Raw genomic sequence first — 21789 nt, 5'->3', positions numbered from 1 at the left:
TGGAAACTTTTTGCCTCTCCACTTTTTTCGCCCTCAGACATTTAATCGTTTTGAATAAAAAACTAATCAGCACGTATTGGTCGCCTAGATCATATCAACACATCTACCTCCGATTACAATAAACACATAACTATGCATTAAAAAAGCCCTTGAAATTAATAATATAAATAAGCACTAAAAAGCATATTAACTATTGCAAATAAACTAAAGAACAAATAGTCAATAAGGATTCGTGGGTGCGAGCTGTTTAGCGAGGTTGTTGTAGCAAATTCACGCAGCATTTCAAAGCAACTCAATATCCGTTGGCGCGTCTGAGAATTCTACGTGAATCCGCTATGCCTCCGAAGGACTTTAACCTGGTGTTAAAACTCCAACAGCGTCGGCCCACCCATTCTTTCAGCGTATGAATGGTATCTCTCGTTATACCGAATACAAGAAAGAGTCCAACAATAACCATTGGACCAGAGAACTCTTCGAGACTCGCCTGACGGCCGTGTTCCGATTCCGAGCTATCGGTAGGATTCACAAGTTTTGTCACTAAGTAAAGAATAAATATGATATATAAATCATCGACGTAGAGTATGGGTCAGAAATCTTACTATGTGCCAAAAAGCCTAGCAATCCATAGATAAGGGAGAAAACAACCAGTCGTATCAGAATACTATTGAAAATAAAAAAATATCTAAGTTAAATTTTTGGTCACTCCTAACTGTAAAAGAAATCGTGCTCTATGCCTGATTTTGATACTAGTGGGAAAACTAGCGACCTCGCCAAATGTTTTTTGTAAGTACAGGCGCTGCTGGATAACGGTAACAGTGCAGATGACTGACACCAAAAAAGATATCAGTTATAAGGACATATTTTATTACGATGCTTTAACCAACTACTTGCGAAAGCCGTTGCCACAATGTCTATCGTGAAAGATGGGATCATAATCACCGGATTCCTGAGTTTGTCGGTTACCAGACAGTAGTACACAGCCGGAAACACGCCAAAATTCGGTAGAGAATGCCCCAAGAGAGCCATTAATCCGATAAATACAAATGGTAGGCCCCATGCTACCAGCGCGAAATAGGGCCATCGCAGGCTTTCGTGTTTTTGCGACTTTCGCACAAGCACGAGCCACAGGTTGAATGTGACCATAAATCCCCACAGAGTGACAGAGAGATGGAAATAATCTTCAAGATAGGCTTGAACAATGCATACGGGATATCTACTGATTTGATTGAGGTTGGATCCATAGGGAAGTATGGTGATGAGCTCAACAAGAGCAAGGGGGATCGTGGTAAACGTCAGGCCCACAAGAGAAAGAGAGGTGCGTGCCTGAACGAGGATTAAGAGTAGGATGATACCAAGAAGAATGGCAATCACCTGTAACGCAATATAAAACTGAGCAAGCGAAGGAAAACCGGGCATTTATTTTACGTTCAGCTGTCGAAGAGGTTATTAAAATATAAAGATGATGCAATACAGATATTAAGCTGCTGTAATGAGAGAGAATTCGCAGTGGGAAATGAAGGACAAGTATGCTTCTGCTCTTGACGATTAGCAGGCTCGGGGCAATGGCAAGAAGAAGGGTTGAAGGAGCTCTAGAGCGATTCTGCTTAAAAATATTGTTAGCCAAAGTTACTGTGAACAATGCCTATTGTTCTCTTTCGAGCACGGGTCCCTATTGTTCCTCTCATGTTTGTATCGCCTTGTCCTCCCCTAATTTACGAAGAAAGGAAAGTTTCTTGATTTACCTTATTTTAAATTCTCTATTCTAAATCTTATTGCAGGACATTTTGCCCATGGAAGCCGAACCAGGTTATTTGAAGGATCCGAATTATTAGAGGTCGATAGCATTACTTTTCAATCATCCTGAATTTTCGGGATATATGGTAGAGTAATTCGCCTAGGATAAATAGATAAAAAAATGAAATGTGCAGTGCCTTGCAATCATCTACCTCAACAGACTATCCAAGTGTAATTGTTGATATTTGTGGTTTGAAACATTCCAAGGTAGAGTCAATGTAGTTTAGAGTTTTATTCTCAGAACCACTATTTCATTGTACAGTTATATGCTTTAGTGATTTGTGGCAACAGTTGTGTTTACATCAAAATATAGTTCAAGTCTGCAATTGATACATCAACGATGAGATAAAATAATAAAAAAGAGGATATCTTGATTTTTATTTTCCTATGCTGATCTAAGCATCATCAATCAATATAATGCATTATATCTTTCGATATATATTTATACATATTGTCACGACACAAAAAGGAGGGATGAAAGACGTGTCATTTTCACATCGAATATATATATAGGTGAAAAACTTTCAGCCTAGGACCTCAAGCGTCCATATTCTAGGATAAATATCTATGATATAATTTAAATTAAATAAATATTGGATGCATTAAGAATCTTGAACGAGCGCCAATAAATAATATACAAGCGATGCTGAATGGGAATGTTGGGGGGATCTAGACATCGGCGGTGGAGGTATCAACATTTTCGGTGGAGGTTTGTGGTTTGAACCAGCCATCTCCAGTCCACAGAGCTGCAAACGGAGCTGCAAAGAAACACATAGCACCCATGAAGATACCAACGTAGAAAAATCCAATCTGGTCTAAAAGCCTGCCGCAGACAATGGGGCCAACTGCCAACCCGAGACCAAAAGCCATCTAAATATGAAAGATAGCGTGAGTACAAAAAGAGAAGGGGAAATGCACTGCAAATGGATTCCTACATTAAATAAGGCATAGGAGCGCGTGATGGCCGTGTCGGGATCTGATCCAGGCACACGCACAATTAATGAGAATTCGCCAATCATAGGGGCAATGAACACTGCACCAAACGAGCCAAAAAAGAATAGCAAAACGATGAAGGTCGCGAGGCTATTGGGCACTCCTAGCAGCATAGTGCACATCCCTGCAAGCAACAGCCCGACCACGCAAATCAGTCTCGATCCATATCGGTCAGAGAGATAGCCGCCAATGGGGGAAAAGATGAAGGTTGGGAAGACAATTGCGATAAAGACGAGGCCGATTTGTGTCGATTCTAGGCCAAAGGTTTGGTGGAGGTGAACGGGGAATGTTGCCTCGGGTCCCGCAAAGATAAACGCCTCCGAAAACGTGATGAGCAATCCAGCCAACATGCGAGGGCTGAAGAGCACGCTCGCTAGGCTTCTCTTCGGTACGTTTTCATCTTCCAAGGGCTTCTCATTGGGAGTGGAATTCTCTGGCCACCATTCCGGTGGACTCCCACGCTTTTCAACGAGAAGTAGCCGCGCTAAAAGATCGATAACGGCCATCGCAATGCAGAGCCCAAAGACAGCATGGTAACCTTTGGCTTCGTACAAGCTACCGCCAATTGGATTTCCTGAGAGCATTCCAAGCGAGAGGAATGGCACCACCTATAGAGGATCTTCGTTAGGCATACGTATTAAGGATTTGCACTGACTGAAATGCATCCCTTACCTTGCCTATGGCAGATCCTATTTCATCTGGGAAATTGTCCGAGAGCATGGCAAATCCAACGGTCCAGATGCAGGCGCCACTCAAGCCTGGTACAGATAAAAATGTCAAAACCCCTAACATCAGCAACCTAAACACCAGAGCTTACCTTGCAGAAAACGGGCAACGAGCAGCACCCAAAACTGGAGCGAGAACATGAAGAGGATCGTGCTGGCGATCATTCCAAGGATACCTAATGCCATAGGATACTGCCGCTTTTTGCAACGATCCCCCAGGTAGCCGAAGAGCGGAGAACCGATTAGGAGCCCAACCGCATAAAGCCCAAGTAAAATGCCAATGGTGCTACTAATGTTGTCCTCTACAAATCCCAAATGATCTCTGAGATGGAAAGGCATAATAGGGACAATAACACTGTATATAAACATCTACATGTGGAACCTCAATTAATTCATGGTGCTTTAGATAAACGTAGCAAATTAACTTACATCCACGAAAATCCCCAATGCTACTGTGAAGAGAACGAGGTGTCGCGATGACCGGAATTTGAAAAATATGGGTCTTTTTCGAGACGGTGTAGAAGGGTTTTCATTGTTGTCGACATAAGTAGATGATTTAGAAGTCACCTCTGGATTAGTATCGCTCTGCGAATTGTGCTCCATTGTTGTTAATATTTGTGGCAAATTAGTCTACGATTCTTTTAACCTATATATATATTTATATACGTTGCCAGCATCGCTTGTTTTCAAGGAGGCCTTCCATAAACAAATAATAAAAATAAAAATTCACCTAAAAGGGAAATGCATACACGAACTCTTAACTCTCTTGTGGAGGGCAATTATGATTTGAAATGACAGAATAGGGTTTCTGGCGAATAGCCGAGTGAAAAATTGGGATTTTGAAAGGTTCTCTAGAAAAGGACCCTCCAATTCCAGCCGTCACGCACCAATCATCGGCTTATTAATCATTACTGAATTAGTGAAATTGTGAAGATGAATCAATATTGGAAGCCCATCATTATTTTGGTCGACTCATTACTAAGTTAGAGCATGAATTTTAATTAAAGAAGCTCTAAGAAAGATAGCTGACTAACAATAGAGCAATTACTCCCTAGTTTTTCAGAACATATGGCCAGAAAACCGAGAAAACCATGGCGAAAAAGCCGAAAATATCACTAATTAAATAACTAATAATTTTGGGAATATATAATACGGTATATAGGTCGATTTAGAAATTGCTTGGCTCAGAATAATACCGCCATCCATCAATGCTCGACCATCCTCCTCAGCTTCCTGTTCTTGGAGGTTGGCTTAGTGTTCGCTTTCTTAAGAGAGCTCTTCGGAAGTTTGTTGAACCACTCGTCCAGCAAGTGTTCTACGTACTCGGGTGCGCACTTGAGCAGATCAACTTGGCCGAACCTGGTGTGGGAGAGAATGTTGAGCAGGAAGACGGGCTCCTTGTTGGAGCACTTGAAATCTTCGCCTCGTCTGCATTGGATTACCTCGCCCAAGAGTTTCGTGGAGTGAATTTCATATTTACGATGCTATTTGTGAAGTAAAAGAGAAAAGTAAGTTATTTCTTTGCTTAGCAAATCCTCCTCCAAGCAGTCTCTTGAATACCTCGAACCCCATGACGCGCGGAGGCAAATGCGGGACGATGTCGAGGTTGTTAACGAGTCGCTTTGTTGTGATGTCGAAGCTTTCAACGTATTTCACGAAATTCTCGTCACCAACACGTGGTTCCCCTACCGTCACCAGCAATAGTTTCTTGGGGTCGAACGTATCCATGGTTTCGAGCACATCAAGCGTGTGGAAGGTCGCAATTGCTCCGCCCAAGCTCCACCCGACGACCTCAATCTCATAGTCGGGATACTCCTTGAGAATCTTACGCAGCTGAGGGTTGACAATCTTGATCGACTTTTGTGCCACTGCATAGATGCCCCCATGCACCTTTGCACCCTTGGAATTGGGATGGCGGTATGGGACGGGTGCGAAGTCCAAGTCGACTAGGATATTGGGAAGAGATGCAGTCGCCCTGATTGAAACAACAATAGCCTTGCGTCGATCGTCTCGTGCAATATAGCCTACAATATCCTCGGGCTTAATTTCAAAGGTATGGATGACTGTGGTGTCCGGGAATTCGTCACAGTAAGCCGGGCATTTGAACGGCTTGCCGGGTTTGAGGGAGGGACATAGTGCAATGGATGCGAGCTTGGTGTACTGCTCGCAGGCATGAATTTGTGACTTGTCCAGGTCATGGTAGTCTTTGTTGGTGGGGATGGAGCGTAGGACTTGGCTGAGCTGGTTTTGTGCCTGAGCCGTAATCACGGACGAGGCAAGGGCAAGGAGAAAGAATGTCAAGGACTTCATGTTAAGGGATAAATACCACGCTCGCGTAGGAAGGGGGAATTGAGGAAGGAATGGAGTGGGGAATGACGAAATTAGGAGAAAGAGAATGAGAGAAACGCAAGTGTGAGCAAGGTGGCAAGGAACTGGGCCTTTTATTGTGCAGGGGGGGAGGGGAAAGAGAATATCAGAAGATTTTGCAGAAGAGAACTAAGGAAGTTCTTTTCTGAGTCTGATAACAGCTTTCTCTCCTTTATTAGCTAAAGCTTCCCCACATCCCGTACACAATGGACGCGGAGAAACCTTAAAAAATTGATTAGTTTAAAATTGTGTCCCCCATATGATTTCGGCCCAGCGTGTGCGGGGCTGGAGCAAATTGCAATCATCACGGTCGTAGTTGTATAATAGCTAACCCCGCAACTAACCGGCCCCAGACACTATCCTGCATGACAATACACGAATACCTCTCGGTTGTAAATGGTTGTTGTGGTAAATCACCGGCTGGCCGAGAATCCCTCTTCGCTCAACAACTATCTCGGAGCTGCTCGACGGTTTCTTGCGTAATGGACAGGGTGTTCTTGGCCATAATTCAGATTCCCTGCGTTAGTTTCCGGTAACTTTCCCAAAGCCTCCCACTGCTTTGGGTAAGTCCAGTATTATCAGCCTGCATTGGAATCATTGCGGCTACTACTCCGCAACCTCAAAATAGAATTTCGGTATATACATGAGGAGAAAGAGTCGTACAAACTTTCTATAATGACCTCCAAAATTACGATCCGGAATACAATGGTACGGTTGCCGAATTTTCACCGTCCTTGTGAAAATCCGTTAGGCGTCCCCCTTAAGAAAATACGAAAAAGCGAACATTTTCGGTCCAAGCTTATCTCCGTGGGGTAAATCATAATCGGTTATTTTCAACAGATTCGCTTAGAACAGCGAGTGTATATGGCTTTAATCCACAGAAAAAGTTTGGTTTTATTTGATAAAGAGGGAAAAAAAAACAAATAATAAAGCGTGCGTAACCATCGGAACAATTACAAATAACGCTGCACAATCACAGCATTCAAAAGACCTGCCCCTGCAAGTGTCAGCGTATCATCGCTAAGCTCTTTAGTAGGGAAGGTCGTCTGTAGGACGTATTGCCGCTGAGATTGACCCCGCCTAGATATTTTTTTGGTAATATTTATGTAAGTACCACATTGACGTATGGCTGATATACAATAGTTACTCATCAATAAACTGACGAACGTCGCGAATAGTGTGAGTGTGATTAAACTTGGCTACAACTCTAGTAATAGAGAGTGTGTATAGTTAATGCGTCGTTTCATAATTGTGAACAGAGAAGTAAACCAGTCCAAAAAATAGATTACTTCGAGCCATCTGCAAAGCGAATTTGCAACGAAGTGATCGGCTGTGATTGATCAATTTGTATACTGCTAGTAGTGGACGACTGGGTCGAAGAAGACGAAGGGGTTGTTCTGGTTACAATCGTCGGAGAAGGGCTAGAAATGCAAAGGTGGAACAAATCTACACATTGGCCGAGAAACATAATCGTATGACAATTGACTTCCTACCTTCCCAGCCTATGCCCAGCGCCACCAAACGGTTTCGGTGGAGCTTTCGGTGGTGGCTGATAATCTTCATCCATACGACGTGCTACTCGTAAGTCAACCTGTTGTCCCATTTGTACATTAAGTAGCGTAGTAGGTGCGAGCCTAGGTAAAAAAAATATAAATATAAGTAGTCTCGGTGCAGTCAATATACGAGAGTACGCACCCACTATTGATTGCATTTAGAAACTCTTGGTTTTTAGGATCATCATAGCCCAACAATGGTCCATCATCGATGCTGAACCCATTGCGCCAGAATGTCAAGTATCGGACGGCCTAAAAGGCATTCATTTAGCTCAAATATAAACCGTGTGAATTTTGCATTCATGAAGTTACTGGTCGGGACAAATCTTCGTCAGTCTGTCGGCTGGAGGATGAAGATGCGGACGGGATCATGGTGGATGGAACCTCCTCACTACCTAGTTTGTAACCCGAGCCAGTAAAAAAGTTGGCTTTTTTCGGCGCTTGTGCCTCTTCTTCAGGTGCAGGTCCATGTCTACGCAGGAATTAATGGTAGGTAAAATGAAGAAAAAAATCGTCATGATGCAAACTAGTTACTTAGCAGCCTTTTGGATAATATCGTCCACAAGCGATAGCGGTTTTTTTTTGCTTGAAGGCCCCTGAACTACCACACCTCTAATAAACAACAGAATATAGTTAATTCATTACATGTAATACACATTAAACAGGCGTTTATTAGTTACGATTTCTCTCCTCCTGCAAAGAAATTTTGCTTCAAATCATCGTCATCGCTTCCCTCCTCTTTATTTCCAAAATCTCCAAGAGTGGCAATGCGCCTTGAACTAATCAAAATGAGATTATCCGAGTTAGTACTTTCAGAAAAACCGTTAACATAAATAAAGGCAACTCACCCTGAACCAACACTCCTACCGGCACTGGTATCTCCTGTCGATCTAATTGGTTCACTGAAGTGCTCTGGTGCAGTCGCTTCTGCTCTTTCACCTCTGCTCTCGTGCTCCATGTTCCCACTTTCGGCATTTTCGTAGTAGTCGCTCATAGCGGCCTGGTAAAGTGCATGAGGCGATGAGAATTTCAAAAAAGTATATAAAATGGTTTCAGTCAATTTCAAAAGAATACACGTACATTGAGATCCCATTGATTAGCCTCGAGGAAAAAACGCGCTTTATCTTCATCACAAGATATGATTCCGACAAATTGGGAGATAAGTTCGTCGCGATCTGCCATAAATTTCCTTCTAATATCAATAATTGAGAAAAAGTATAGGGCTAAAAGAAAAGTATGGAACTATTTCACTGAATTGGCATAATTTTTGGCCACAATCTGCTAGGGCTTGCGTAGCCTAAATCATATTGCGAATTTATTGAAATAAGATCGCATCAGGAGAAATTGGATGCAGAATCAGCTTATGGCAATGCTAACAGAAAGTGCAGGTTTGATCAACGATTAGTTAAAAATGACTTTCTATTAATATTATCCCGTTATTACTCTAAATATGACATCAGGAATTGCTGCGCAAGTTTTTCAGAAGATAAATATGGACGATAACTATTTATCGATATCGATTCACTTTCCAAATCCCATTAGTCGTCCTTTTAACTTAATACCCAGGTCCTACTGATTCCTACCCTTTAACTAACCAATAATTATAGTTGATTTTGGCCTAGACAGATAGTATACTTATTCCCTTTGTTCTTCAAAAACATACGCTACTTATGCTAGATAGCACAGTCACCTATATAATCAGGCCTATGAACTTTTCCTATTGGGATAGCCATATCTATTTATTTTTATTGCACATTAATTTATTAGGATAAAAGGGTTACTTAACCCATAAACTCCACCGAATCCAAAGAAAAGACACGTGGTCATTATAAAAAAAAATCAAAACAAAACTTTTATTATATAAAGCCTAAAAGAACAGTTTATAGCGAAGACTCGAGAAAAGCAAAATACAAACTGTAAATTTTATAATTAGCGCGGATTCCATCTTGCATTAGGAGGAGAATATCTGTTTTCATTGTCTGCGCCAAACGGCCTTGGCATCATAGGCATCTGTTGCTGTGGCTGGCTTAGAGGATTTACAGCGGAGTTTAACCTTGGAAGGTGTTCTGGCCCGGTTGAATGGGGCGATTGAGCCGATAATCTTGATCCAATCATGATGGGAGGGCGCGGTAACCCAGGGTCGAGCGGTGGCAGAAGCGGGGCAAGGGGTGAAGAGGAGAAAGTGGGAGGAGGTTGAAGATGAGGCTGTGAAGAAATGGGTGGCGGAGGCGGTGACGTATTTTGCAAAGGGCTATGCTGGTGCTGTGGCATAAAATTCTGCCAGTTTGGGGCACTGGGCATCCCGTGAGGTAACATGCCATAGTTCATCGGAGGGTTTGTGGGGAGTTGAGGAGGAAATGGAGATTGCTGATGCTGCAGCTGCAAAGGGCTAGAGTGCTGATGAAAAATTGGGCTGGAGCGCTGGGATGGGCTTAGAGTTTGAAGGGTCTGCATCGGTGATAACATTGGGGGGCGGGCGTGCATCGTTGAAAAGTGGGCTGCATCAGGTACCAGGGGTGCTGATGCCATTTCCATCCCACTATATGGTGATGCAGATAAATGGGGAAGCGAATGGCTGACGACCGGTTGGCGGATAGGACTGATATCCACGCGCGGTCTCTTCTCGCCTGCTCCATTCATTAAATTGAGGCCGTCATAACTCGGGCGCTTGGTCGGCGAATGATTGACGATCGCACCGGGGGAGATCTCATTTGCTCGCTGTGATCCCATATTAAGTTTTATTTTTACCGGCTTCTTTGATTCCGAAGACCGCGAGGGCGTCTTGTCCACCATAGAGGCTCGCTTACATCGACGACAGATATAGTCTACGTTCTCCCAGTCTTGAGTGATAGGAAGTCCCATCTCAGCCTCTTGCTTCTGCAAACATGCAATATGCTGCCACACATTGCATTGCTCGCATGCAATAAGCGGAGTTCCATCGTCCTATTGATCATGATAAGAGCTCAGTTAATAGTGCGGTGCGTAAAAAAGCTAAGCCAAATGCAACTAACGATATTCTTTCCACGCAGACCACACACGCAATCGAACTTCCAACTCTCTTCCCTGGTCTCAGTCTTTCTCCGGCGGCCACGTCCTCGTCCAGTCTTCTTGCCTGACGATTTACGGCCAGTGCTTCCACTTTTGGTTGAGTTTTGAGTAACCTTAGCGGGTGGAGTGCTTTCGATAGGTTCAACAACAACCGGTTGGGGTGTAATTGGTTCCGGTGTCTGACTGGCAGACTCGCGTTTGAACAGACGAAGCTCGCGTTCCCGCAAACGTTGTTCCCGTTCTAAAGCAAGCTTCTGACGTTGCTATAATCAAAAATGGCCATTCAATCATCACGAGATCAAATGAAGGGAATGTCCATGTGGATCTTACGGCTTGTTCTTTTTCCTCTTTCTTTTTTGCCTCGAGCTCTTCAAGATTTCGACGTTGTTGCTCCTCCTGCTTTTGCTGCTCCTTTCGCTCCAGTTCTCGGACTAATATTCGGGAACTTCGCTTGCGGTTCTGAAGAGCCTCTTCCATCTTCCGTGTTTTTTCCCGATCCTAAATAGAGGTCCAAAATGTTAATAAATTAAAAGCGAACAATAAGCCTTAGCTGATAAATAGGTCACTCACCCTAAGAACCTCCAAGACTTTCGGGCGGATGTCGTCCCTTAAATACCGGTATAGAGACTTCTCATAGCTGTGCTTCGAGTTCTGAAACCGCTCGGGAAAAGTTTCCCACTCTGTAATGGTGCAACATAGCTACACGACAAGAGTAGTCAGAAAGTGCGTCTTAGAATTACGTGCGATAAAACATTTACAGTCTCCCAGAGAAGCTCCTCTTTATCTTCATGGCCATTAGTCTCTGTTTGATCGCCTTCATCCTCGCTTAATGTGCCGTTAGACTTGATCCGTCCAGAAGATCGTGTGCTACGCCGCCGACTTTTCTTTGATTTTGACTTGGGAGTGCTTTTGGGTTTGGGCAGTAGTTCGCGATATAATCTGTTGTCTATTGTAATAAGGGGTGAGATACTTTTGGCAGTAGTTGCATTGTGGGCTGAGTGCAAACATACCATCGAAAAGCCAATATGTATTTCCCTTGGCGTCCCATCCGATCGGATCCACTCGCTGTAGAGTAGGCACTGTGAATATATTCAATTCTAGGTATCCTTATAGTTTGATTTACCCATTGGAAAGCCTCTTCTTCGTCTTTCACATGCTGGCGAAAGCGCTCCGGGTCATCCAGTTGCCACTAAAGTAAAAGGAAATTAAACATCCTATTTCTGTGGTTCACGCACTAGGGGATATATACTTCGCACAGGTTGTGAAGCATTGTCAGCTTTGAGCGAACCTCCAAGTTATAGAAATCGGTAAGGTCCTCTGGGGTACCCAAGGGACATTCTGCATCCCGCTTCATATGCTCTTTTGCAAGATAATGTTGCCAATTATCCGTGCTATAAAAGAAATATTCTTAAATCTATTTTCGTCAAACAGTGTTGATAGCCCAAGTTTTACTCACTTAATAAACCGATTCTGGGTGAGTGTTCTCATTAACCGAATATAGAGATCTGTCAAATCTCTACTGTTAGACGCAAGATCTCGTTCTAATGTCTAGGGTTTCCAGAAAAATAAATAATCCAGATAATTCGATTGAAAGGACTGATCAATGTAAAATTTACCTCTGTGTCGAACGTTTCTAGTCCAAAAACCTCATAGAAAGTGTGCAAAAACTGTGAAACCGCTGCAAACTCCCAGTAGTTGCGCAGTAGAACAATGTTTTGATCCACCTCCATCTTGCGATTAGGCTATATGGAGAGTGGGATGGTGGATAGTCGCGAACACAAGATGTTTTAATAGATTACTTGATCTATCGGGCAAACCTTAATAGATCTAATAAATTCAACAAAGGAATAAGAAAAAGACGGCAGAGATCAACTCAATGATGTGGTATGATGGTAAGCGAGGGGAGAAAGCATATAAAATCTTGATGGCGATTATGGGAGATTGCAAAGTCAAAACAAGAGTTTATGTTATATATATATGAAAAAATGGAGAAATCTAAACTTTAGACAAATGTTAAAATAAAAATGACATTTGATATTTTTATCTTATGTCGCGGTAGGAAAACATTTGAAATAAGGGGGACGCGCTCAGCAAAATAAGAAAATACGATTTTCGTCATCCGCTGACATCACTCTGATGTATATCCATCCATTATATCCCTACCGGGCGAATTTTTCTCACGCGATAGGGGGATATTTTAGCATATCAAGGTTTCTCTCTCGCTATTCTTTTTGTTCCCGTGTTTTCATTCTTTTTTCTTAGCTTCAGCATCCTCGAATACACTCCATTATGTCTCATGCAATCGTTTACGGCGGGGCTGGTGCCCTTGGTCAAACAATTGTCTCCGTCTTCAAAAAAAATGGCTGGGTGAGTATACAAAGTAATAAATAGGGTTCGAAAGCTCACTTTTGACTTAAACGCGTCAAATGCAACAACCCGCTAAAGTTAGTGAGCAGCATTGACCTTAAGCCGAACCAGGAGGCCAATCATAATGTTCTCGTTGATCCAAAAGCCTCCCTTCCTGCGCAGGGTGACACTGCTGCTTCGGGAATTGCCAAAATATTGAATGACCAAAAGGTGAATGCAATTGTGTGCGTGGCAGGTGGTTTCGCCATGGGAAATGCACAAAGCAATGGTAAATACATTGTGGGAATTCTAAGCTCTTGGTTATTCTCATTTCTCGTATGCTTTGAATTCAGAGTTTTTGGAATCGTGTGATCTTATGTTGAAGCAATCTGTACATTCCTCAGTCATCGCAGCATCGCTTGCTGCAAAATTTCTTAAAGAGTATACAGCATTATTATTGTGAAATCTTTTTGTTGTATTAACACTCACACAAATGATGTAAAGGGGAGGGTTGCTTACGCTCACAGGTGCCAATGGAGCCCTGAATGAAACTCCTGGTAAGTATACCTTCAATCCTCCTGAATATGAATAATGATATCACCCGTTGCCCTTAATATTGAATAGGTATTCTTGGCTATGGCATGTCCAAAGCAGCTGTTCACCATCTTACTCGCAGCTTGGCCGCGCCAGGCTCTGGGCTTCCACAGGGCGCTCGTGTAAATGCTATTTTGCCGTAAGTGACTTTGATTCCTATGTGACTGAAATAATCTGAATAAGCCCTTGTTCATAGAATTACCCTGGACACACCCATGAACCGTAAATTTATGCCAGATGCAGATTTTTCCACGTGGACTCCGTTGGACGTTCTGGCAGAGTAAGTCGCATTTATTTCAACATGACTTCGTCAACTTTTAATAACCCGTTTAATTCAGGCAAATCTTTAACTGGGCTTCTGGTAAGCTTGTGCCTCAAAGTGGCAAGCTGGTTCAAGTGGTGACCAAGAACAGCCAAACCTCCTTCAACGAGATCTAGAAGCTCACGAGAAACAAACATTTTTTCTACTCTCCAAAATGAATCAATTTACTTCTGTGCAAACTCATATCTTGTGGTAGAAATAAATATGTCTATTGGATATATTTACAGAATCTCTCCTTGGCCTGATGAGGAAAAAATCCCGAGGAAATATCCGAAGCTAAAATGTCGTCAAACTGTCGAACTTCCTATCACTCATTGTGACCTGGATGTCTCCTTTACCAATTTTTCCTAATAGGGTAAATCGCATTTATTGTGGCGATGCTTTTGAGGTGAAATGACTGTGAGAAAATTAATCCTTCTTAATGAAAACTGCATGAGTCAGTAATCAAAGGAGGGTATATAATATCCTCAGGATTCTTCTACTTCATTTAAGCAAAACCATGTTGCCGCCTTCAAAATATAAAATTGGTTCGCATTACTTCTTCTAGTTGCCGATGATTTCTTGCTCATCATCCTTGCACGATTTTAATAGCCGATCCAACTCTCGCATCCTTTGGACGTCGCGAAATCATTCTTGCGCGGGCAGAAATGCCCGGTCTCTTCAATTTAGGTACCTCTAAAGAACTAGTCAATTCACTTAAGGGCGCTCGAATTGCAGTATGCCTGCCTATAAAACGCGAATATGCAGTACTGATCGAAACTCTTATCCATCTTGGAGCGGAAGTTGCATGGGCTTCGAACTATGGATTTGGAATAGAGGATGAGATTGCTGCAGCAATGGTAGCTGAAGGAGTACCCGTTTTTGCATTTCGGGTAATAGTGACAAGTAAACTGATAATGGAGGCTTCCAATATTTATTCGAAACATTTTTTTTCTGTACAGGGTGCAACCGACGCTGAATATATGTGGTGTATGGAGCAGGTAACATTTCATATTGCTTTCTTGACATCATATTTGCAGAAAGCTCTATCATGATCCACCGAATACACCGTAGGTGCTCACTGCATTTGAAAACAATCAACCTCCAAATTTGCTCATTGAAAGTGGAGGTGATCTTCTCAAATTCGTTTGTGAGCATCACCCCCAAATTCTTCCAAGCCTCAGAGGAATATCTGAAGATACCGCTGCAGGTAATGCTCAGCTCACCCAGCTCTTCCAAACTAAAACTCTGCAAACCCAGTCCGCCATCAACATCGCGTCTTCCGTCATCATGGGCAAAATAATTCCATATTACTCGCACCGCGATGTGATTGCTGAGTTCATAAAACGTGCGACCGACATCATGATTGCGGGCAAATTGTGTGTAATCCTAGGCTTCGGGCATGTAGGCAAAGGCTGCGCTGCCGCTCTACGAAATTTAGGAGCGAGAATCGTGGTGACCGAGATTGATCCCATATGCGCGTTGCAAGCCACGATGGAAGGTTACAAGGTGACGACTTTGGAAAACGTTATGAGCACAGGAAATATATTTGTCGTTACAACGGGATGTCCATCCGTTATTGGGGGTGATCATATGATGAATATGCGAGAGGATGCGGTTCTCTTAAGCGTGGGCAACGGCAATGAAATTGATGTCGCGTGGTTGGAAAAGAATGCCGTTGAGAGCACAAATATTAAGCCGAATGTGGATCGATATACCCTTCCAACAACGCGTCATGTCTTCCTCCTAGCTAGGGGGCGTCCTCTTTTTCAGTCAGTTTCGTTTGGTAAGGTGCCTTCATCCATATCTTCCTACGCTCATTTAGCACACGTACTTTCGGCTGTGGCTATGTGGAATTCTGATATTGGCGCCGGGGTTCAGACCATTCCTAAGACGCTCGAAGAACGGCTGGCTAGGATTCTTCTTAGCTCGACAGACAACCACCTTACCCAACTAAAAGAGCAGCAGGCCGCTTATCTAGGGATTTCTGAATGTGGACCATTCAAGTCTGAATTTTATCGCTATTAGATTTAAGTAAGTAAGGGTCAAGTAAGTTATGCATTCAACATGCAAATAGTTTAGCATAGTTTCCACGTATTTATATTCCACGGGAAGTTTAGCCTCTAATACATTTTTTTTTACATTTGATAAAATTTAAACTTAAGCCTATATGTATATTTTATTCTAACCTTACTCGAGTTACTCCCAGTAGCAACTTCAACACGTTGAGTCTAGGGAAAAAGAAATAAAATATTTGTCCTTATAATTGAGGTTATTGTTAATATCTTATTTGAAATGTGTTTATACCCACGAAAAGCTGTAGGCATGGAGGATTTAAGGCCCCTAAATCCCTTTTGGGTATCCCTCGCTTACTGCTCTATTGAATATTAAGTTCGATAGGAAGAAAGCAGAGCTAGTGATCTGTCTTTTTTCATCCGCTTATCGCTTATTAAATTCTTCCTTATTGGCCTAAGAGGCGTGACTGTTTATGGTTCAGCGGCTTGTTTATACTCGATCTTAATGGTTGGTGCTGTTTCCACTGCAAGTTAACTCTAATATTATTCACATGGTTGGAATTTCATGGTCACCTTCGCACTGAAATAGTTTATGTAATGGAATCAGCATCTAGAACCTCAACATCATCTGATTCCACCCTTGCCACCATCGAGAACGCGTCAACCACCACATGGGCGCAGGCTGCAATATCTACCTCCCGCAACTCTACCTCGCCATTCAAAAATCATATCTCAACTCCGCGCTCCCATCCCTCCCCTACCCAAGAACTCGATTTCTCCACCTTCTATTCGCACACGCGCAATTCCCCTTCCCCTCCACGTATCCGCCCCCTTGCTTTCCCTTATCATAATGATTCCATCTTTGCTCCAATGGCTGAAATTCCCCTCCCAAATCAGATCCGCCCCCGACCCCCATCCAACAGTCATAATACGCGACGATCAACAAGCAGATTGTCTTTGCGATCACTGGGACGACACGGCTCGGCCTCAGCACTACTGCGGCGCACGCTAAGGAGAGATTCGACCATATCTACTCCGTGGGAGAGGAAAGGAAGTTGGAACCCCCAAGTTTTATCAAGCAGTCAGTCGCTTGGCATTCAGACGGAGGCGGCCCATAAGGATTCCACGGAAAGCAGATTTGGATCGATTAGCACTAGATCAAACGCGTCCGCCCCCGCAAATCTACACACGCGGGCAGAGGAGGCGGTAGAAGACAACGAAGTAGAAGAGTGGAAGGAGGGTGGAGGAGAATGGAGGTGGACTAGCGACATGCATTACTATCATGGACGGCATGACGCAGCAGCGGGCCGGCGTCGATTTTCTTGGTTTAAGCGATTCAAACGTGCGCTTTTTGGGCCTGTGCAATATTTTGTACCACGGCGAAATACCAGAAGGCGATGATCTTTTACCCTTGCCCTCTTTAATATCAGTTTAATTATATCTCCCCAAATCTGTGTGTATAGTCTTCAATTCCATGCCTATCCATTTATTTAGAATAGAGCCACTTGTCTAGTTTGCTTTTGAAAACCACACTTTATAGAAAAAGCTTGATGGTGGGTCAGATAAAAATATGGTACATATATAATGCATGCAAGGGAATAGAAAGAGAAATGTTCCAAAAATACATGGCGTCGGTAGTATTGACTTGGAGCCACCTATTTATTGTCTTTCTTCGACTCGCCGAGCTTCTTCCTAGCAGGAATTCCGCATTCTATAGCGCCCGTTTCAGGATTTCTTGACATGACAAATTGAGGACCCTTCGTACACCCCGAAAGAACCTCTTTAAAATTGAGATTTCTTTTATCCTTTTCTTCAGGGCCAAGCCGTTCTGGCTGCTGCTGAGCAGTTTGTGGTTGTATGGTTTGCGACTGGAGAGTATGATCTTGTTGAATTGGAATAGGGGGCTCGTTCTGGTGGAATAAGGATTCGGGAACAGCGCCACATTCAGGCCTTCCAGTGTCTGGATTAATGAACATGCCAAAGGCTGGTCCTGGACGCCAAAAATCAGAGGCCGAATATGAAGATGTTGACTGGGACGTTGTGCTGGGGGTATTGGAATTGGATGGATTAGACATGATGGGAAATAGAGATGGAATCAGTAAAGTTTTGAATCGATTCAATCTAGATAAGATGCTGATTCAGGGATGTTGTGGATATGACAATGCAAAATGACATTCAATGTAGGTAGGAAGGAAACTTCTACAATAAAACCAAGTGGGTGACTTAGCTCCCATAAATGGTCAAGTGACAAATGGGACAAGTAAAATGGAGCGTCCAAAATCACTGGACAATATCGCAATAGCAATATCTCACCGGGTGATGGGATCGAGGTTAAGTTGTGAATTGACCAGCCTTCAGGCCTATACACTGACAAGGCGGCACAGTTTTGCAACCGCGCAATGTAGCTTTAGTTTCATGCTGCTATTAAATCTATGATCCTTAGCAGATTCGTCACCTTCTACGTATGGGCCTATAATCCGCCTCAGAGCTGCAATAGTGAGAGTTTGTGACTAAACAACTGCACCCCCAAAGCGAAAAAGCCCTTGGCGTTTCAATATCCTATTTATCCCATTTGTCTATTACTGGAGCCGGGATGGGGAAGACGGCTAAACGGCATCGGTGGATTCCTAAAAATCATCTTAGCATTTTTTTAGAGGCAACGAGGAGACTCTGGCTTATTCTAATCAGCTTGAAAACTCCTTTTTTGACATTATAAGATTATTTCGGTAAATTCTTTCAAGTGAAATAATTTTTTTTAAGATTTTTAGGAAAATTTATATCTCCATTCGAATTTTTAGACTACTAATTTTTTTTTTCCCTTTTTCCTTACCTAACATAATAGCTGCTTGAATTTCAAGTCTTACTGGATAAACCTTTACAAGCATAAACGTTTTTCAGGCTTTATTTTTAAAAATCCTTGAACCGCCAAGCCCTGCCTAATACAAACATGTCTAACTTGCCAAGAGTTTACACTGTGTAGGATTCAGAAACATATTAGTCTTATTTTTTAAGGGCTATATATTTTTAGACGTTTCTTTTCCACTCTAACTCCTCCTATTTATTTACTTGAAATCCTGTTATACCCAACAACCACTCCTTCTCTTCCGCATCCTCATATCCCGCTCCTTTTTTTCCAACCAAGTTATTTAGAAATACTAATGTATTTCAATAGAATTCTCCCCGTTCTTCCCTTGCTCTTACTCGCATCGGCTCAAGCGTTTGCCGATGGGACCAACCATAAAGCTAGCAAGGAGAAGGCTGCGAAGAAGCAGGATGCTCCAGCCTCTCCTCCAGCTAATGATCCAAACCAGGGCCTCTCCCAGCATTACCCGCCAGTCGATCAAGTGCCGCCCGTTGTCAAAGAATGGGTCGATCTCGTTGACTGGTCCAAAGTGCCCAACGCGCCGATTTCGCCCAAATCGCCTGGTGGGCCGAAGTGTAAAGATGGACAAGATCCGTTCTGTGCGTGGACATGTACGACTTGCATGCGCAATGAAACAGACCTAAGCTCGTGTCCTGAGAAGGACGTATGGGGCCTTACTTACGACGATGGGCCCACCGATTTCTCCCCAAAGCTCTACGATTATTTAGACTCGATCAACCAAAAGGCCACGTTCTTCATCATCGGATCGCGGGCACTTGACCACGGAGATTATCTTAAACGCGCGTATCAAGCAGGGCACCAGATTGCTTCGCACACTTGGTCCCATCCCTATCTCACCTCACTTACCAACGAGCAGATCGGTAAGTTAATAACCAGCATCGGCGACCATATCCGAATTCAGGCCTCTAATCCTCACTTTTGTCGCACGTTCTAGTTGCCGAGGTGAAATGGACAGAAATGATTATCAAGGAGCGCACCGGTGTGACCCCCAAATATATCCGCCCTCCCTATGGCGATATTGACGATCGCGTGCGAGCAATCATGAAGCAGCTCGGTTACAAGATAGTTCTATGGGAGTTGGACACCAACGATTGGATGGTCGGGGAGGATAAGAGCTTCAATCCCGAGGTAAGAGCCCCTTGCCATGATGTATATCGCGGGCTGGCTTATCTAAAGATGCAATCTATGGATAGTGGATCGATGGGAACTTCACCGAGTGGACGGCCAAGGCTGACCAATATCCATACGGGCCCATTTGCCTTGAGCATGACCTCTACCAGGGGACCGTTGACGCCGCCATCCGCAATCTGCCCAAGCTGAAGAAGGCATACAACGTCGTTCCCGTGGCCACGTGCATGAATGACGCGCATCCCTATCAGGAGAACGTCCCCTATCCAACCCTAAACGGGACAGCCGCTGCCTCTGTTTCCTCTGCTGCGTCTCAGCCTGCGAGCAACTCTCCTGCCTCTGGCACGGCCTCTGCACTTCCAACCCAGAATGCGCCGACGACAAATTCTAACATCGCCTCCCACTCCACTGCTGCCAATAGCCCCGCCCCCATGCACGGCTTTGAAGGCCAGCAATCTGCGGAGAAGTCGCAGAAAAGCGCTGCCGCTCGGTGGGAGAAGGGCTTGATGTGGATGATGCCTCTAGCAATCTTGCTCCTGCCCTAAGTCGAGCCGGCATACTCCTTTGTCGAGTGGGAAGCCTCGTCATGCCCGATTCGATAGCATTTGTCTTTAATTAATAAAGTATCTAACGGGTGTCGATGTCCCCTCTGTTTCGCCTTCAACTTGAGCCCGATGAATTTTTCCCTTTAAAGAAGCCACTCCAAGCCATGGGCACCTGCACCGCCCATTAGTTCCCCTCTCCTTCCCCAAAATCACGTAACGGTAAGAGACGTGTGCACAAAGATTTGCACGCCTCCCCCCGATGATTGGTATATAAGCCAATCTGGACAAATCAACGCGTTTGAAAATAATACAGAAGACGCGTATGATGTAAAATTCGGCCATTTTCTCTCGTGTTCGGACGCCCCCAACGAAGGTTGTCCGCGTATTTATAATGAATGTTCGAGCACAAACCTTTTTATTTTTCCACAGCTCTCTTTTTCATTCGCCATCCCACCACGTACTAAGCCAAGTATTATAGCAGCCATGGCAGCGGATTGCCGCTCACCGATTGAAACATCTTCACCCAGACGCATCACTCACAACGACTCGACTCGAGAGAATCCTTTTGAGCCGACTCCTGATGTCCCTTGCCAGATTCCAGTTGCAACGCCCTCCCCTTCACACTTGCACCCTTCTCAACTTTGCGCTCAGCTTCCTCGGACACCCACTTCTCTTCGCCAACAATTGGGAGCCAATCGCCCTTCCGAGTTGATTAATCAATCTTCGTCCGAAACTCTGTATGAAATTCGCACTCCTAAGAAGCCGTTTCTTCAGCAATTGTTGGATGTGAAAAATAGCCAAAATTACGGATTGATAACCCCCGAGACATCGAAGCCTCCTACAGCACCTCCATTGCTTCCCCATGTCCATCGCCCTCGTCGCGCCACGCTACCTTACTATGGACAAAAACACGATTCACACGCGTTTGTCTTACAGAATATACCACGTGGATTCCCTTCAACAAAGGACTCATCCTCGAGCTCTCTTCCCACTCATGCTGTCTCGAAAAAGCGCAAATTCATCGAATTAGAAAACGACGATGTATTTACGGATGGGGAGGAGGAAGAAATAGTATGGCAAGGCCCATCCAGTCCATCGCCTGCAAAAGAGCGCGCGCGCATTATGGAGAAGACCGGGTTAGTAGAATATTATCAAGTAGAGGATCTTTTGGACCTTTGGAGGAAAAAATCAATCAGCACTAAATTCAACGATTCGGGTGTGTTGCGCGAGCTAAGTCTGCCCATGTCTATGCCCCTTCCTTTTCAGCATGCATCACTCGATCAGTGTAAGCATAGCAATTTGCACTTCGAGTCCGCACCGCCTTCCTCCGAGACTATGGAGCGGTCTATGTCTGCTTCCTCCTTACAGGATTGCGTCTCTGCTCTCTTCCCTAAGACTCCCACCGATACAAGTCTGCAGGATTTCTTTGCAGAAAAGGGCGAGGCCATGTAAATATATCCCATAGCACTCCTCCACTCTAGGATCAGGTGGTCTGC

At 43.9% G+C, this 21789-nt stretch overlaps 11 protein-coding genes across 11 annotated transcripts; 5 read left to right on the top strand and 6 right to left on the bottom strand.

The window, feature by feature from the left end:
- Positions 1 to 292: 292 nt before the first annotated feature.
- VTP21DRAFT_10081 (uncharacterized protein) lies at positions 293 to 1416 on the bottom strand (the record flags this gene model as incomplete). The annotated part of the gene is made up of 4 exons (XM_069389378.1): positions 293 to 537; positions 600 to 661; positions 735 to 825; positions 888 to 1416. 4 exons carry the CDS (start codon positions 1414 to 1416, stop codon positions 293 to 295), a joined length of 927 nt encoding a protein of 308 aa, XP_069253807.1.
- A 1047-nt stretch (positions 1417 to 2463) lies between these two features.
- VTP21DRAFT_10080 (uncharacterized protein) lies at positions 2464 to 4115 on the bottom strand (the record flags this gene model as incomplete). Its single annotated transcript, XM_069389377.1, has 5 exons — positions 2464 to 2664; positions 2730 to 3395; positions 3460 to 3545; positions 3605 to 3881; positions 3942 to 4115. 5 exons carry the CDS (start codon positions 4113 to 4115, stop codon positions 2464 to 2466), a joined length of 1404 nt encoding a protein of 467 aa, XP_069253806.1.
- A 602-nt stretch (positions 4116 to 4717) lies between these two features.
- On the bottom strand, positions 4718 to 5822 carry VTP21DRAFT_10079 (uncharacterized protein; the record flags this gene model as incomplete). The annotated part of the gene is made up of 2 exons (XM_069389375.1): positions 4718 to 4996; positions 5073 to 5822. The coding sequence occupies 2 exons, from the start codon at positions 5820 to 5822 to the stop codon at positions 4718 to 4720; spliced, it is 1029 nt and encodes a 342-aa protein (XP_069253805.1).
- A 1010-nt stretch (positions 5823 to 6832) lies between these two features.
- Positions 6833 to 8614, bottom strand: VTP21DRAFT_10078 (uncharacterized protein; the record flags this gene model as incomplete). Its single annotated transcript, XM_069389374.1, has 10 exons — positions 6833 to 6959; positions 7027 to 7086; positions 7169 to 7300; positions 7373 to 7513; positions 7575 to 7684; positions 7745 to 7904; positions 7967 to 8044; positions 8113 to 8211; positions 8281 to 8432; positions 8513 to 8614. 10 exons carry the CDS (start codon positions 8612 to 8614, stop codon positions 6833 to 6835), a joined length of 1161 nt encoding a protein of 386 aa, XP_069253804.1.
- Positions 8615 to 9361: 747 nt separating this feature from the next.
- Positions 9362 to 12210, bottom strand: VTP21DRAFT_10077 (uncharacterized protein; the record flags this gene model as incomplete). Its single annotated transcript, XM_069389373.1, has 10 exons — positions 9362 to 10375; positions 10444 to 10743; positions 10811 to 10978; positions 11051 to 11179; positions 11239 to 11426; positions 11491 to 11545; positions 11604 to 11669; positions 11730 to 11871; positions 11937 to 12028; positions 12097 to 12210. The coding sequence occupies 10 exons, from the start codon at positions 12208 to 12210 to the stop codon at positions 9362 to 9364; spliced, it is 2268 nt and encodes a 755-aa protein (XP_069253803.1).
- Positions 12211 to 12769: 559 nt separating this feature from the next.
- Positions 12770 to 13858, top strand: VTP21DRAFT_10076 (uncharacterized protein; the record flags this gene model as incomplete). The annotated part of the gene is made up of 7 exons (XM_069389372.1): positions 12770 to 12847; positions 12926 to 13115; positions 13180 to 13267; positions 13331 to 13383; positions 13451 to 13559; positions 13617 to 13700; positions 13759 to 13858. The coding sequence occupies 7 exons, from the start codon at positions 12770 to 12772 to the stop codon at positions 13856 to 13858; spliced, it is 702 nt and encodes a 233-aa protein (XP_069253802.1).
- A 383-nt stretch (positions 13859 to 14241) lies between these two features.
- VTP21DRAFT_10075 (uncharacterized protein) lies at positions 14242 to 15749 on the top strand (the record flags this gene model as incomplete). The annotated part of the gene is made up of 4 exons (XM_069389371.1): positions 14242 to 14269; positions 14334 to 14614; positions 14684 to 14722; positions 14796 to 15749. The coding sequence occupies 4 exons, from the start codon at positions 14242 to 14244 to the stop codon at positions 15747 to 15749; spliced, it is 1302 nt and encodes a 433-aa protein (XP_069253801.1).
- Positions 15750 to 16333: 584 nt separating this feature from the next.
- VTP21DRAFT_10074 (uncharacterized protein) lies at positions 16334 to 17137 on the top strand (the record flags this gene model as incomplete). The annotated part of the gene is made up of 1 exon (XM_069389370.1): positions 16334 to 17137. One exon carries the CDS (start codon positions 16334 to 16336, stop codon positions 17135 to 17137), a length of 804 nt encoding a protein of 267 aa, XP_069253800.1.
- A 254-nt stretch (positions 17138 to 17391) lies between these two features.
- On the bottom strand, positions 17392 to 17811 carry VTP21DRAFT_10073 (uncharacterized protein; the record flags this gene model as incomplete). Its single annotated transcript, XM_069389369.1, has 1 exon — positions 17392 to 17811. The coding sequence occupies one exon, from the start codon at positions 17809 to 17811 to the stop codon at positions 17392 to 17394; it is 420 nt and encodes a 139-aa protein (XP_069253799.1).
- Positions 17812 to 18894: 1083 nt separating this feature from the next.
- VTP21DRAFT_10072 (uncharacterized protein) lies at positions 18895 to 20293 on the top strand (the record flags this gene model as incomplete). The annotated part of the gene is made up of 3 exons (XM_069389368.1): positions 18895 to 19480; positions 19555 to 19748; positions 19814 to 20293. The coding sequence occupies 3 exons, from the start codon at positions 18895 to 18897 to the stop codon at positions 20291 to 20293; spliced, it is 1260 nt and encodes a 419-aa protein (XP_069253798.1).
- Positions 20294 to 20776: 483 nt separating this feature from the next.
- Positions 20777 to 21745, top strand: VTP21DRAFT_10071 (uncharacterized protein; the record flags this gene model as incomplete). Its single annotated transcript, XM_069389367.1, has 1 exon — positions 20777 to 21745. The coding sequence occupies one exon, from the start codon at positions 20777 to 20779 to the stop codon at positions 21743 to 21745; it is 969 nt and encodes a 322-aa protein (XP_069253797.1).
- Between the last annotated feature and the right edge of the window lie 44 nt (positions 21746 to 21789).

This window comes from Calcarisporiella thermophila (assembly GCF_041956535.1).
Source record: "Calcarisporiella thermophila strain CBS 279.70 unplaced genomic scaffold VTP21scaffold_6, whole genome shotgun sequence".
Classification (NCBI taxonomy): domain Eukaryota; kingdom Fungi; phylum Calcarisporiellomycota; class Calcarisporiellomycetes; order Calcarisporiellales; family Calcarisporiellaceae; genus Calcarisporiella; species Calcarisporiella thermophila.
The sequence above is the reverse complement of the archived record's forward strand: the minus strand, read 5'-3'. Positions and strand labels throughout refer to the sequence as shown.